We start from the raw sequence: 15864 nt of genomic DNA on the forward strand, positions 1-15864 counted from the left end.
ACAGTCTTGTAGACCTTAAAGTCTTAAGAGTGATCTTGTCTCTAGCCTTTTAATGATTTCAGTGCAATACCTCAGCAAATATTTAGCAGAACAAGCCCAATTGTTTGTGTTTCATTCATTGAAATGCAAACTAACTAACTGGAAGAGTGATGATTACTTCTGTGTTCTATCAACTAATCTCAGGCATGTTCTTTCCAAAAGAGTGTTTGATAAAAAAAAGTCACAGATGTTTCCGGGAAGCATTCAATCACTGTCTCTTCCCACCCCTATCATCTGCCACCCCCTCCTCCACTCCCTCACAGTCCCCTGCTTGCTTCTGCCACAGTTATAATACCTAGGAATCATTCTATTTCCCATTAATAAGACATTGTGTCACTTCAGCCTGAAGCACATGGTGTCATATCACTTCAGTCTGAATCACCTGACACATACCTCACTTATTTTCATCCATGTGATTCAACTGTTACCAACTCTACATCAACGTTTTCTGCACTATACACAAGTCATTTTTGTGTTGGATGTATGAGAAAGAATAACAAACCTGCTTTTTTAAAATTCAGGTGACAATTCACAAATGGCTGTTTCCTGTGCTGCATATTCTGTTCTGTCTATGCTTCTCGCTGCTTCGGTAAAGCAGCCAGCATAATCAAAGACCCCACACACCTGGACATTCTCTTTTCTCCCCTCTCCCATCGCGCAGAAGGTACAAAAGCCCGAAAGCACGTACCACCAGGTTCAAGGACAGCTTCTATTCCACTGTTATGAGACTATTGAATGGTTCCCTGGTATGATAAAATGGACTCCTGACCTCACAATCTCCCTCATTATGACCTTGCACCTTATTGTCTACCTGCACTGCACTTTCTCGATAGCTGTGACACTTCATTCTGCATTCTATTTTACCATTTCCTACCTCAATGCACTGTGCAATGAATTGATCTGCATGAATGGTATGCAAGACAAGTTTTTCACTGTACCTCAGTACGTGACAATAATAAACCATTTCCAATATCCACGTATTAAGAGTCAATGTGTAGAAACAAGAATAAATAAGTAGTTACTAAATTACCTTTCACACCCATTATTAGATAGAAATTCTCTTTCAATGTTAATATTCAAGTTGTGAAAATGCTTAAAGCCCAGTTTTTAAAAAAAGGGCAAATCTCAAACACAGCCGAAGTTCACTCAGCATTAAAAAAAAACAAATTGCTGGAGGAACTCAGCGCGTCAGACAGCATCCAAGGAAGAAAATGGACAGTCGACTCTTTGGGTCAAGACCCTTTATCTGGACTGGCGATTCTTTTTCCTACTTCCAACACTCCTCTTCCTCTTGGACACCTCCTTCTGGCCTTATACCCTCTCTCGACCTTTTCATTTCCAACTGCTGAGGCAACATCAATCATCTTGACTTCTCCACTCACTTCACCACGCCAACCTCACCGCCTCCGAACCGGACCAGATGAAGGGTTTCAACTCGAAACGGCTGTTCACTTCCATCCACGAATGCTGCCTGACCCGCTGAGTTCTCCAGCAGTTTGTTTTTTGCTCCAGATTCCAGCATCTGCAGTCTCTTGTGTTTCCATTTCATCCAGCATCAGTCTGGCAGATGACCACAACATGACTGTTGGAAATGTTTTTTTTTAAGCAGGCACATCTGGTTCAAAAAGTCCTGACGAGGATCATGTAATCCTTTCACTCCTCATTTTGAGTTCCTTTAATTTTGATATGCCACATCCTTTTTTACAATTTAGACAGCAAGCAAGTAAATCTTTGTTCAAGACAGTCTGCAGTGGGAGTTCATCTTGTCCATACAAATGGTACGAGTTCAAAAGGAACATTTAACTCCTGGGACTTGCTAACCTTATGGTTGAAACTGATGTGAAATTTATACATCAAGTTTCAGAATACATTACAACCAATGGATAACTCCTGAAGAGCTACTGAGTTAGAAAATGGGACCGCAAGTTCCATTCAGCAAGTACCCACAAGAAGTATTTGAATGAACAACAAATAACTTGATTTTGGTGCATTCATTAAATGAAGACTGTCCATCAGGATATGCATTACAATCTATAGCACCCCTTCCTCTGAAAAACAACGAAATACATAGCTGCCAACATTTAAGTGGGAAGAGGTTGCGTAAGGGTAATTTCTATGCTAAAACAGTGACAAGAAGCTTCCCTTATAAATTAGCAGTAAAGTTGATAGCCCAGGCTTTCATTTTAATCCTGTTTAAATACATGGGTGAACATTAGTATAAAAACATCCTCAGGAAATCTAAGTCACTGTTTCTCCCCAGCACAGAAAGACCCCGTGTTTAATGAGGAGTAAACTATGCCTAATCCAAATGTACAGAGTTTCAGAAAAGGGAAACCAGTCACACCAAACTCAGGGCTGCAGGGACCCACCTTATAGACAAGGACAGGATCAGGTTTCACTATAAAGTTCTACATAATCAAATAGCTTGTTAAGTGCCTTTCCATGACTATTGGCCACCTGCAGCAGGAAAGCTTTGTGTTCAAACATGACCGTCAGCCTTTTCAGGAGAAGCACTGCCAAACACAAAGCACATTTCATCACCTGAAGATATCAGGCAGTTGAAGCAATAAGATTCATCTTTAAAAAGGATAATGCAACAACCAGAAATTGCCATATTTAGACAATTAACCCCTTGTAGTATTGATCCAATGAAAAATTAGTACCTTCATAGTGCAAAGAACTGCAACAGTGAGAAACAGTATAGAGTGGGTCCCATACATTTAATGCAAGTTCTAACTGAATGAATTGTGTCATATAGCAGCTTAATAACTGTTTGTGGTACTGCACATCATTTGTCACCCGCATCTTATAAAAATACCGACTTTCCTGCAAAATTAGCTCTTGCTTTTTCTTTATAGATCAAATGCATTTCAGGCATTTGCAATTTTTTTTCCTCTCCCTTCCCTTTCTTCATCCATTAATAGTCTGAGATGGTTTTCACTTGAAGCCCCTGTAATACCCTGAAGGAATCAAGGTGAAACAGAAGTGATTAATATGGAGTAAAATACATTTTCAGATACACACAGGGCTGGACAGATCTCCTTGTGGTTCAGTGAGCAGTGAGATAGGAACACTATCCATCTGTGGGCAAATAAAACTCCAGGATTTATTCACAGAACATCAGGCATGAGGCCAGCATTCAAAGCCCAAGATAAATTCATGTGGTTCTGACTTCATCTGAAAAATTTGAGGATAATTTGGGATCCTTCTGAAATGTTGATGTTGGCACAAGTCCATGATAAAGTGTAGACATGCTATGCATTTTAAAAAGAGAATAAAGGCTGGGACAATTCATTCCAAATCAACAGCTTACAGAATAATTAAAGGGTAAAGAAACCAAAGTTTCCGTGACTACTGATGATAAACATACTGTTAAAAATTTGCAGTTAGGAGGCATCATTGTATTCCTTGTCAAATTCTTAAAGGTTGTGTATGACCAGACTGCTTCCACTGTAGGAGAACCCATTATTTAAAAGGCTCAACATATTTAACTCAAGACTTCTAAGCATTCAAAAATAATTTCCCTTCTTAGTTAATTCGGAGAAATTGGCATTCATAGCATGTTTTAGATTTTTCTTTTATCTAACAATGGATTGAAATGTGATACAGGCACAGTGTGGAACAGCACAAGGCAATTCCATGGGCTCTCTGATCCAAGTCTTGGGGTTGCAATGGTGCTTGCACATCCATTTACCGAGAGCAATACTTCAGGAGGTTAATCTACCCTGCAGACAGATAGTTATTGGTTGTAGGGTGGTAATGCAGACCTTGTATCCTGTATGCTTGGACTGTTACACATTTAGACTCACGAAAGTCAGCTTACTCATAAAAAGAGGGCATTAAAAGTCCAATGCCAAGAAACTCATTTCCAGTCAATAGTGCTAGAGATTTGCCACAGGGCATTGTACTGATTTCATGGTATAAATCTCAGAGGTTCAGTCCAAAATACTGCTGCTACGTAATGTTTTAACAGTACCAACCAGAGAGAAACACTACTAATCAGGGCAGCATAGTTATCAGAGACACTTCAATGACTAGGTTCAATCCTGAGCTTGGCTGCTGTCCATAATTTGCATTTTCTCTCTCTCTAACCGTATGGGTTTCCTTTGATGGCTCCAGTTTCATCCAAATCTCAAGGACACATGGAGTGGTAGGTTAATTGGCCACTGTAAATTGCCTCTGGCGTGCAACTGAGCTGTAGTATATTGGGGGAGTTCAACCGTCAAAGTCAAGTTTATTGTCATGTGCACAAGTACATGTATGCACTGGTGCAATGAGAAACTTACTTGCAGCATCATCACAGGCACATTGTATTAGATAAGCAGCATTCACAAGAAGAAATAAATTATACACAACTTTTACAAGAAAAAACACAATGTTGATGAGTTGATGGAAATGTGGAGTGATATACGATGAGTGACAGTGCTTGGTCAACATGGACTCAATGGGTCAAAGTGCCTGTTTCTGTGCTGTATGACTTTAAAACTTTAAATTTCGAGTCAAAAATTTTGAAAAGGACTTCTCTTTCCCCCACGTACATCTTTGCCTGTTCTATGCAGGCATTATTGATTAGTTTTTATTACATTTTCAGTTGATTATCTTAATCAGAAAAGACAACCTGACGATCAGCCTTGGATGGTTTTGAAAATGGGTTTGGTGTTATACAAAATTTGAATCAATTTACAATGCAGTCACACTTCAATAATCCAGTATCCCTTTGTTTGGAATGCCCAATGTTTCAGCACAGTTCAGTGTCTGGCTCCTTCCAGGTCCAAGTTTTACACTGACATACTATCTGCAGATCCACACACTCATGAGTGAGGGCCAGATATGTGGTCAGACTCAAGACTGGGGTCAGAAAAACTGGGGATCAGGAATGTGATAAAGTGCGGTGGTAAAGTGAGAGACAGGGTAGAGATTTGAGTGTTCCAGCTTATTTTACAAGCCGAAACTCAGACTTTTTCCCCCCTGCACTCCCTTTAAACTCACTGGTTTTCCAGAATCTGTCTGTTACTGCTGTATAACCAGTTATAAAAAGTGAAATGAAAATGTGTTTGGGTATTAGTAGGAGGACTTCCAATCATCTGGAAAATCTGCTAGTCCAGCACTGAAGTCCCGATGGTGCGGATTATAGGAATTTTACTGCGGTGTATCTTCTTTTGCCTCTGCTGTCTCAGAACATGTTGCAGTCTGTGAAGTGCAGGTTTATGTCACCAAGTGCAGCGGGCAGGGTGTGAGATTCCAGAATCAGCCAGTAGAGAATGCAGTAATTGGCCTTGACTTTTGACAGCACACACCTTAACGTCTTGATCAGGCCTTTATTAAAATCATAGATGGAGCCCAGGTGCTATGATAGGAGGCTGACCCTCAGGGAAACAGAAACACTGTTAGACTTGGGTAGCTGTTCGTACCACCTGAAACTTAAAGCTGTAGGTAGTCAGATCCAGGCTGGAAGTGATTTGTTAACTTCTCAGTTCCATGTTAATTGCTTCCCACTTAGCTGGCCTAGTTGCTGTCAACATGCTGATGTTAACATCTGGCCCATTGTGTCTTAACGCCCAACTGTTTTGGGGAGACACCTCCTTGGAAAGACAAAGCAGTGTTCTCAGCACTGGAAGCTGGTGTCACTGTAGATCCAAGTGTGTACTGACATTTGACTTGACTGCTTTACAGAATCACAGAATTGTTGTGGCACAGAAGGAGCCCACTTGGTCCGTCTGGTCTGTGCCCTCCAAGTCAAAGGGAACAATATTACTAACAGAGCCAAAATGACAGGTAAATAACAGGGAAGACCAAGCCTTGGGCTCTCAGCAGAGCAGAGGTAGACCTGCTTCACCATGAAATCTATTATTTTTTTTAAACCTTATTTTAATCTCAGCAATAATACCACAAGAGAAAAGATGTGACTTCAGCAGACATGTTCCAGGAATAGACCTGACAACTGGAAGTTGATTATTATTTTAATCTAAATAACATTATGAGTGAATTGCTTCAAGGAGAGCTCTTATACTCTAGTGCCTCTAGAGAAAAATAAAGAGATAAAGATTGTTCCACGCATCCCAAACACAGTTGGTTTCACCTTCCTGTTGGATAACATATTTTATTGTAAATGATCACATTGTTTCTGCCAACATCCCATGGTCTACGTCAGCTATATTTCCTACAGGTAATCTCAGACATTCACTTCACTGAAAGACTAGACTTCCAGCAGCTCATCTAGATTCAGAAACTGGGCGTCAAAAGTTATCAATTTCTAATTGTTACTTCTTTCAGGACATAATTAAATGGATCTTCAAGAAAACGTCTCTACTGAAGAATCTGTAAATGTTCATAAGTAACTTGAAAGACGTCATGAGGACTATACCCGAGTACTTCTTCCGAACCACCATGTGGCCATTTTGAATCTAGGCCTCGAAGCAGTCATAGGCCTGTTCTTAAGCTCTTGATATTAACCATCTTCTCCCCCAACAACAGCATTGGAATTGGTTTATTATTGTCACTTGTACCAAGGTACAGGGAAAAACTTGTCTTGCATATCGTTCATACAGATCAATTCAATACACAGTGCATTGAGGTAGTACAAGGTGAAACAATACAGAATGCAGAATAAAGTGTCACAGCTATAGAGAAAGTGCAGTGCAGGTAGACAATAAGGTGCAAGGTCATAACAAGGTAGATTGTGATGTCAAGAGCCCATCTTATCGTACAGGGGAGCCATTCAATAGTCTTATTACAGTGGGATAGAAGCTGTCCATGAGCCAGTTCCAAATTCTGTGAGATAGTTCTCCAACAAGCCAGACATGCACAATTTTTTTTAAAACAACATCATAATATCCAGTTGTAAAACTGTTTATTGACTACCTTCGTAACTCATCTTGTTATATTCTTTGACAAGTGATTAAATTTTTTAAAAACTGTACAACAGGTAGTGGAATTTCATTGCATCATCAAGCAAATGTTTCACAGTTGCATGAACATGGGATTTTGAACAAGAAATCATTACAATACTGAATTGCGTTGTTGTTCCCTTTGTGATAGATACACTACATCATACAACCTATTTGTCAATATAATTTTTGGAGCAGGTGGTTTTTGACAATATGCAATTTTAGCAAAGGTCTGTCTAATTGCTGTAACAATCAGGTAATGTTTCACCAGTAAAAACAATATCATGTTTTAAACTCCATTTTACAACAATGCAAGACCTTCTTTCCCTCTCCCCGTCAGCTATAGCCATACTAAAGATATAATTGTCATCATTATATATACACTAAGATTAATGATCAAAGGCACAATGACTGAGCTCCTGCTCAATGAGCAACAGCATTGCAGCCATCTACCTTTCCTTCTCTCACTTACTAGGATTGCTGTTTCTCAGAGAACACTGCGGACTTAACATGGACTCATTTCACTCCCAATATGAAATCAAATGGCTTGATTTTGAACACTGGCAATAAAGTTACACTCTTCAACAATGTAAAGACAAATTGCATAAAACTGTGAAATAAAATCTAAGAGGATTGCTGGATATCACCTGCAGGGATGTTGAAGAGCTATAGCTTTCCAGTTGTGAACAAGGAAGATTAACAATGATATTATCACAGGGCTCCTGTAATTAAAATGATCATTGGAAAAGGACTGAAAGAAACAAATCTTTAACAACACCAATAACTACCAGGTATCATTTTCATAATAAACCAATTTCAAATTGGAAATAATTCATTTAATTTGATTAATTTTCTTCTCAACCATCCCAAGATTATGACTGCTAATTAATGATTCATATCACGTTCAGGTGATTAATCTTCATCTATCATTTTAGATACTTTGCACTGGCGGGATATCACAACCATGCCTGAATTATCTTCAGTCAACACCCTCACATGTGCTCTCACCAGCAGTAATCCACTGGATGGTGATCTCAAAAAAAATCAGTAACCCATGCTGATCTTCAACGAATCATGCATTAATTGTAACTCAGATTCCAGTAAACATCAATTGTCTCATTGGGAAATTTAAATGAATGAAGATTTTTATATTCCACTAGGTTTTCCCCCATGTGGGCAATGACTGCTCTTTATGCCCTTTATTACTCTGTGTGTTACCAGATTAATGGCTACACACTGTAACTACAAAATAACCAAAAACTATTTTTCAGTTTCTTGTTTAATGGGATTCGTACAACCAGGGCACAAGGTTAGACAAAGTTTCCTTGGTATTGTTCTGCCAAACACAGAGTCTTGCTCCCTACTGCAAATCTTCCCAAAGTAAGGATTCCTCTATTGTGTCCCATCAAATGGGATCAGTGTATGGGATGAAGTTTCTCATGTAACATTTTTTTAAAATCAACTTTTTCCCCTGCCAACCTTTTTGAAGAATGATAGAACCTGAACTGTCAAATTGGTTTGTTGTCATATATACCAGGGTGCAATGAAGTTCCTTGCTCACATGAAGATCACAGAGTAAACAGTATTTTACAAAAAAAAACTATGGGGTGGATGCTCCCAAAAGATTAAAGCTTTGAAGAATAATAAGCACTGCAGTTTAAAGTAAAGTGAATTAATATTTCCCTTTGTCACAGGCAGAAGTATATCAATGACATTTTTAGACCAGCCACTGTTTGAATTTCACAGAGGGATTAGTTAGTTGTACCATGTGTCTTTGAGTACAATTTATTTTGATTGATTCATCTCCGTATGTTCAAAGAACAACCATAAAACCTGTAAATTGTTCACTATGCCTTATTCCATAACATGAGTGCTAACCCTTATTCATGAGCCCTATGCAGCCACAGGTCCTGATCCTCTGTCCCCAAGCATCAATCTTACAATCATGTGCCCCAATCCATGACACCACTTGAATCCCCTGGAACCCTGGTCCATGGCTTTGAATAATGCCCCCATCACTCCCCAGGCCCAAATCAGATGACACTGTCTCCAGACAACAAACATCTTGCCCCTTGTCTGCTACACCTGGCCTGTTCTGGATTCATCTGCTACCGTTACGTTCCTTTGCATAGCAAGTGAAGGAAAATGTCCATGACTGGATCTTGGGGATGCTGACTTTATAAGCACTGGACCCATGACCAAAACGGTACTTGGAACATCACATTATGGTGGATTAATGACATCCTGCAGACATCCAGTGTAATGGGGAAAGGCAGCCAGTCAGTAACAATGGATTAATCTGCCTGTAATAATGGATAAATGACCCCTACCCCTCCAATGCAGGCTGCCAGTAATGACAGATTAGCCAGACAATGTAGATACTCAGTAGTAAATGGAATAACATGCCACTGCAGAATAACTGGAACACAGGATTAACATGTTCCTGGAGTGTTCAGTATTGGTGAATTAACACATTTCTGTAGGCACCCAGTAGTGTTGGATTAATGTGACCCAGTAGGTACAGAGTACCAGTAGATTAATATGTATTTGCAACCATACAATAATTATGTATTAACAGGCCCTGCAGTCTCTCAGCATTAGTGTACTAACGCTCCCATGCATGGACCCAGGAATTAAAGAACAACATGATCCTGCAGTTGCCCAGTAATGGATTAATGTGTGCATTCCAGCAACCAGTAATGATAGATTAATGCTTCCATGAAGGAGCTAAGTGATGATGGAACAATGCACCAGTCACGTGCTTAGGAATGACAGATTAAAACACGGTTGCATACGATGAGTGATGACCGGTCAAGGATTACTGCAGACCCACAGTTTCTACAAGCACCCAGCAACATCGGATTAATGCATCTCGACATGCATCCAGTAATGCTGGATTAACGCACCTCTGCATTCACCCAATTGCGGCAGGTTTACACACTGCTACACAGTCAGTACTGATGGATTAACTCACCTCTTGAGGCATTCAGTAGTTATGCACAACACATCACTGAATGACAAAATTTACATGCCCCTGAATTGCTCAATAATAAAGTGCACTTGCAAATATTCAAAAGTAATGCACTTACTTGCTGTGCAGTCACCCAGTACTGGCAGATTAACCCATGCACAGATTAGTGTGTCCATTTATACAGTTAAAAATTAATGCACCCTTGGATACACCCAGTAATAATGATACAAGCCTCTTATGGAAATCCAGTAATGATATTTTAACCCATTACTAGCATTCAGCAATGACAGCCTGCCAGTACATCCACCTGACGTGGATCAATGTTCCACATAGATGCTGCCAGCAATGATTCGTTATTGCACCCAGGCAGGTTGCTTTTCCCTGTTCCTGCACGTGCTGCATTATGATGGATTAATGCTCCTGCCACAGCCCCAGAAACGACGGATCGATGAGCCACTTCAGGGACCCAGGATGACAGATTAATACAACCATGCAGATCATTGATGATGGGTTAACACTTCCTGCATGCACCAAGTAGAGATGCAGACTGCTAGTACTGACCATCTAACGCATCCATGCACATGTCAAGTAATGGTGGATTAACATGCCCACACAGGAGATAACTAGTGACAGATTAAGGCACCCTTGCAGGCTCTCAGTAATGCCAGATGAAGCTCCCTCCCTCAGCAGGCTACCAGTAATAATGCATTCCTGCAGGTACATTGTAATCACTGACTCATGCACTTGTGCAGACTGCCTGTGATGATGCAATGATGTGCTCCTGCCAGCTGCCAATAAACAAAGGATAACCTACCCCTGCAGGAGCCAAACATGATGGAATAATGTACCCCTACGGTCTGTTAATAAAGTTGTTTTAATGAACCCAGTTGTGCAATAACAAGAGTTAACATGCCCGAGGGTATCTAATGACGAGAGAACAATATCTCCTGCAGGATGCCAGTAATTACAGAGTAGCACAACCCTACAGGTGCTGATAATGAAAAAAAGTCAAACTGCTGCTGGCTGCCAGTAGAGACCTTCTAACATGGCCATTCAGTTGTGCCATAACTGAGTTAACAAGGGTTTAACATGATCCTGCAAGTGGAAGCAATGACAAGTCAACATGCCCCTGCAGAAGCTCAGTAATGATGGATTAACACACCCCAACAGACACCAAGTAATCATGCATTAGTGCACCACTGCAGGCTCCCAGGAATGAAGGTTTAACATGCCCCTACAGATGCTTAATAATGACTGATTAACTTGCCCATACATGATGCTTTTATGGACAGATTAACTTGCCCCAGAGGCACCAAGTAAATGACGGGTTAATTCTACCCCCCCCCCCCCCCCCAAGATCCAGAAATGCCCTACAGGCAGCCAGTGATGGGAGAATAATACACCCATTCAGGAGCTCATTATTGACAGATTAACACCCAACCACTGGTGTCTGGGAATGGTGGATGAACGTGACAAGTCAGAGAGCCAGCATTGACGGACAAGTATCCACCCATTTGGTGCATGCAGCAGAGCCAAATCAACACACCCATGCATGTGGTTAATAATGAAAGAATAACTTGACTTGCAAAAGAATTATTGTAACACTGCATGCATTCAACAATGATGGATTAATGCTCCCTCTTACAGGACCCAGAAACAATGGATTAACACGCCCTTGCAGGCACACTGTGGTGACAGACTAATGCACTCCTGCACGTCTGCAGTATCCCAGTAGCAGCAAATTAACACACCACTGCATGTGCACATAATGAAGGATTATTGCACCCCTGTTAGGACTCAAACAGGGATTAAACCTCCTTCAGGCTGCCTCTGATGATGGAATAACACTTCCCTGCTGGCACCAATAATGATGGAATGTTGTAGTCTGGTAGACTGCCAACAAAGGGTTTTTAACCAACCCAAGGTGTTGCACAATGATGAGGGATTATCACCTCCCTGCAGGTAAAAGTAGCAATGGATCCACACAGTCACGCCCATTAACAACAAACTAATGGGGCCTACAAATCCCACTAATGATGGTTTTGCGCACCAATGCAGGCCTGTGGTAAAGATGGCATATTGTGCCCATGCATATACTGAGAAATGCAACACTAACACATCTCTGGAGGAAACCAGTAATGAAGGATCAAGGCACACTTGCTGATGTCCAGCAAAGCCGGATTAACACATGCCTGCAGGAGCCTAGCAATGGCAGGTTAACGTGGCCTTGAGAGTGTGTAGTAATGGTGGAATAATGGTCTTCTGCATTTTTCAACAAGGTCCCATTTCAAAATCAAAGGTCTTAATATGACCATTAACATTTGACGTGTAACCATGCTGGACAAATAAAAAATTGACCAAACTGCATTCTCCACTGGTTCAGAGGTGGTAATGGCAATGAACATATTTTGCTCTCTCCTTCCGCCCATCATTCCTTCCTTTTCCATTTTCTCACCTACTTTCATAATCCTCTTTGCTGGCTGCCTGCGAGATAAATTACGCTTTCCAAGCAGGAACAGAGAAATTAAAAACCTGCTGTTAAATCTGATGGGCCAGCAGTTTTAACAGAGGATTTTCATTATTACAATGCACACTGAGGGCTGAGACTCGATAGTTTCCCAAGGCTTTTTAGGAAAAGAAAGCAAGGATATTGCTTGGAAATACAAGCATGAGATGACGGCACAAAATGATAACAGTCTAACAGGTATTGAATAGGGACGAGTGCTCTGGCCTGCAAGTGGTTGCTCCTTTATGCCAATTGTATGTCTGCAGCACTTGGAGCCTTGTCAAGCTAAACAATAGACTGCAAATTTCACAAGAATGCAACCAAAAACGTGTTCCGTGAGTCCGTTTTTTTTAAATTGGAGCCCGAATCTGGTGTTTATCCTCATTCGAGCAAAAACAAACCAAAGCAGAATTAGACTCCATTTCATACAATAGAAAAGTCCACAGACCCATTTAGAGCATAATGATCATATGCCAATAAAAACATAAAGACAACATACCAACTATAAATGTAATATTGAATATGTTCACAGATTTGAAAAGAATCCTTTCTCATCAACACATGATAGCTTGCAAAATAACATTCTCCTGTCTGATTAGTGGGCACTGTTAATACAAAACCACTTGGCACACACTCCACCCCATATTTAGAGAAAGAACATTACATACAAGTGTTCTCAACGTACAAACCAGCCACAAAGGAAGTTAACTATTTCATTAAGAAATAATACATGCTCGGACTGTGTTCTTTGATTTGTTGTGGGTGTGATGGGGTGGTCGAGGGATCATTCCTCAAACAAGCATGCCTGCGGATGTTATTTTTGGATTAAGAGGCAACTCTGGCACTGATTTTCATCACCGATGCCCTCTTCAGCAGTGAAAATTAAGTGCAATGGTGTTACTCTATCCAAAATTAAAATCATGACAGGCATAACGGTAACTATTTTAATATTACTGATTTCATGCACTGTTTTTCAAAAGAGAGCTTATGTTACAAATCTTAGGTTACGCATACAACCTGAAGTACATTTCAAAATAAAACAACTCTACTCCGTTCAGCATCCAGGTCTGTTTTTTTTGCTCTTCTAAAGAAAATATTTGTAATTTATTTCAATTAGTAAGTATCTGGTCAGAAAGTTCTCAACATACAGTCTTGAACAGTGAAAGTTGGCTTAAAAAATTGAACACTTACCTGCATAAAGATTTGGGTCGATGTAATCATCCAATTTCTTATAGTGGATGATGTAGTCTGCTATCTTCGTTCCTATCACTGGTTGAGCATCTTGCCACTCCAAGCCTATCATAGTACTTGATGGTTCTACACTTGCTGAGAGTCTCAACCTTGATACAAAAAGGAATCAGAGACCAACATTAGAGAGTGCAAAGTTCCATTTCTCGAGACAACATTTCTCAAAGCACAGCCCATCATCTTCCACTTGTTGCACATCAACACTTATTTAATCGATTCCTTATACCACATTTTTTTTTTGGAGTTTCTTTTACTTTATCACACAAGCTCTTCTTCTCCTTGCATCCTCATTGTGATACAACTGAAACTTATTGTGCCTCCTTCTGCTAAGTCATTCATTTGCAACACCTCATGCTCCACTGGGAGTGTAGAATCCAGCCTAGTCATTATTTTTACATCAATTAACTAATTTCCAGCAGTCAGCTTGTATGTAGAAAAGTGGCTGCTTGACCAACTGCCTTGCCTTTAATGAGAAACAGAAATTCAAAGTGGACTACAGGAACCCCACAACATCTTACAGGTTTTTGATAAAAGCTAGTCTCCAAAGTTGTGAAATTACTTAAAGCTGTTGAAAAAGGAATTTAAGCCTGCAACATGATACCCCACCGTATAACATTAAACTAAAATGGCAAATATGTTTGCTTATGATATAACAATAGAATTGGACAGACTTCACTGAACAGTGGTCTAAGCAACTCACTGTGTGGAAGACTCAAACCTCACCCAGAACATACATGCTGGTAGGTCAAAAACTCTTATTTAAAAAAAATCACACCTCAGAGAGGTGGTGAAGGATGGTCAAGTTAGTGTTTATTTGACCCATCAGCTCTGGTCTGTTATTAAATTAAAGGCTTCCATAAGACACAGGTCTTTGCTTCTTCCCACTGAAGAAGAGAGCTTCTGCCAGCAGTCAACTTCCAACAGCTTCAGACAAGCAGTCAAGAGTAAACTGACCAGTAAATCCCAGCAATATAGCAGGAGTTTGCTCACATGGATTCATTAATTTATTTTGTCTCTTCCCTCCAATAACATGTTGTAAAAAAGAACATGGAGTTCTCCCAATGTTCTCATCAACGTTTCTCTCTGAACCAAAGTACTTGAGAGACATCATCGAGATAGAATGGCTCTTCACCTTGGCATACGTAACAACACAATGAATAATTTTAATGGATACTCACTGTCTTTATAAGTTATCCGTCCTAAACCACTTTCAGATGGTTCAGAGCAACCACACTTTGGTTTTATTTCTTTGAGTTGCTTTCCTCCCTTTACTGTCTTTGGCTTTGCCTTGTCCATCTTTGTATCCTCTTATTTCAATTCAGATTATTTCCTGTTGCTTTTCTGTCAGACTTTCTGTGCTGCCAAACTGAGATAAGATTTCTTGCCAGTACGCATAGTTGAACTATTTCCCGCCTCCATTCTTTTAATGCCCATCTTTAATATTTATGCTTTATCTTTAGTATATTGATTAAGTTGATCTTATTTAATCAATAGCATATGAAGAGTAAGTTGATCAAGATACTCAAGGAAATAAAATCATTTGAGAATGATATATTAGAACCATTGGATGCAGGTACAAAGCATTAGCTTGAAGCTGAACAATCCCGAATTATCATCTACCCTTTTTACAAGCCAGGTCATTATATAGCTATCCTCCTTTAGCTTTGGTCTGGGTCACACGAAATATCTGTGCTTAGGGACACATCCGCAGCAATGTATATTGACAGTAACAATTCAATGAGGTTTGCTGTTCTTCGAGTTTGTGCCTGACTGTCTTCACTTGCTTGAAATTTTACAATCGCTTCCTGAGTAGTTCAGAATATTTGAAAGTTTACTGGGATATCCATGTTTGCACACAGGAACATACCTTCAACATTTGAACATCATTTTTGAGGTACTTAAGAAGAAAATTATTTATAATTAACACATTACCCTTGCACTTTCAAAGTAGGAATGAAGGTTAAAACAAATCTGGATCTGAGATTAAATAAATAAATAAATATACCCTTTCCTGCTGACTCCTCAACTTGCAGTCATGGTAAAGAACAAAGCAGAAACTAAGCAAGGTATTGTAAATCAAAGGACATTGCTTAAAATACCAGCATTACATCATAAAATGTATCCTTAAGGCAATGTCCCACTTGATCCTGCTGGCTTATTTGTGTTCCAAAGTTTGTAGCAATTATGCCAGAGAGCTCAAACAGTGGTGGTAT

General features: G+C 39.9%; 1 protein-coding gene across 6 annotated transcripts in view; it reads right to left on the minus strand.

Annotated features, from left to right (window-relative positions):
• LOC127581979 (astrotactin-2-like) overlaps window positions 1-15864 on the minus strand; it is a 1282697-nt gene that overhangs the window by 320679 nt on the left and 946154 nt on the right. For all 6 annotated transcript variants that reach the window (XM_052036829.1, XM_052036827.1, XM_052036825.1 and 3 more), the window contains one exon: window positions 13595-13743. In XM_052036829.1, coding sequence (XP_051892789.1) covers window positions 13595-13743 — 149 coding nt within the window. The remainder of the gene's footprint in view (window positions 1-13594; window positions 13744-15864) is intronic.

Source organism: Pristis pectinata, chromosome 23 (genome assembly GCF_009764475.1).
Source record: "Pristis pectinata isolate sPriPec2 chromosome 23, sPriPec2.1.pri, whole genome shotgun sequence".
Lineage (NCBI taxonomy): Eukaryota > Metazoa > Chordata > Chondrichthyes > Rhinopristiformes > Pristidae > Pristis > Pristis pectinata.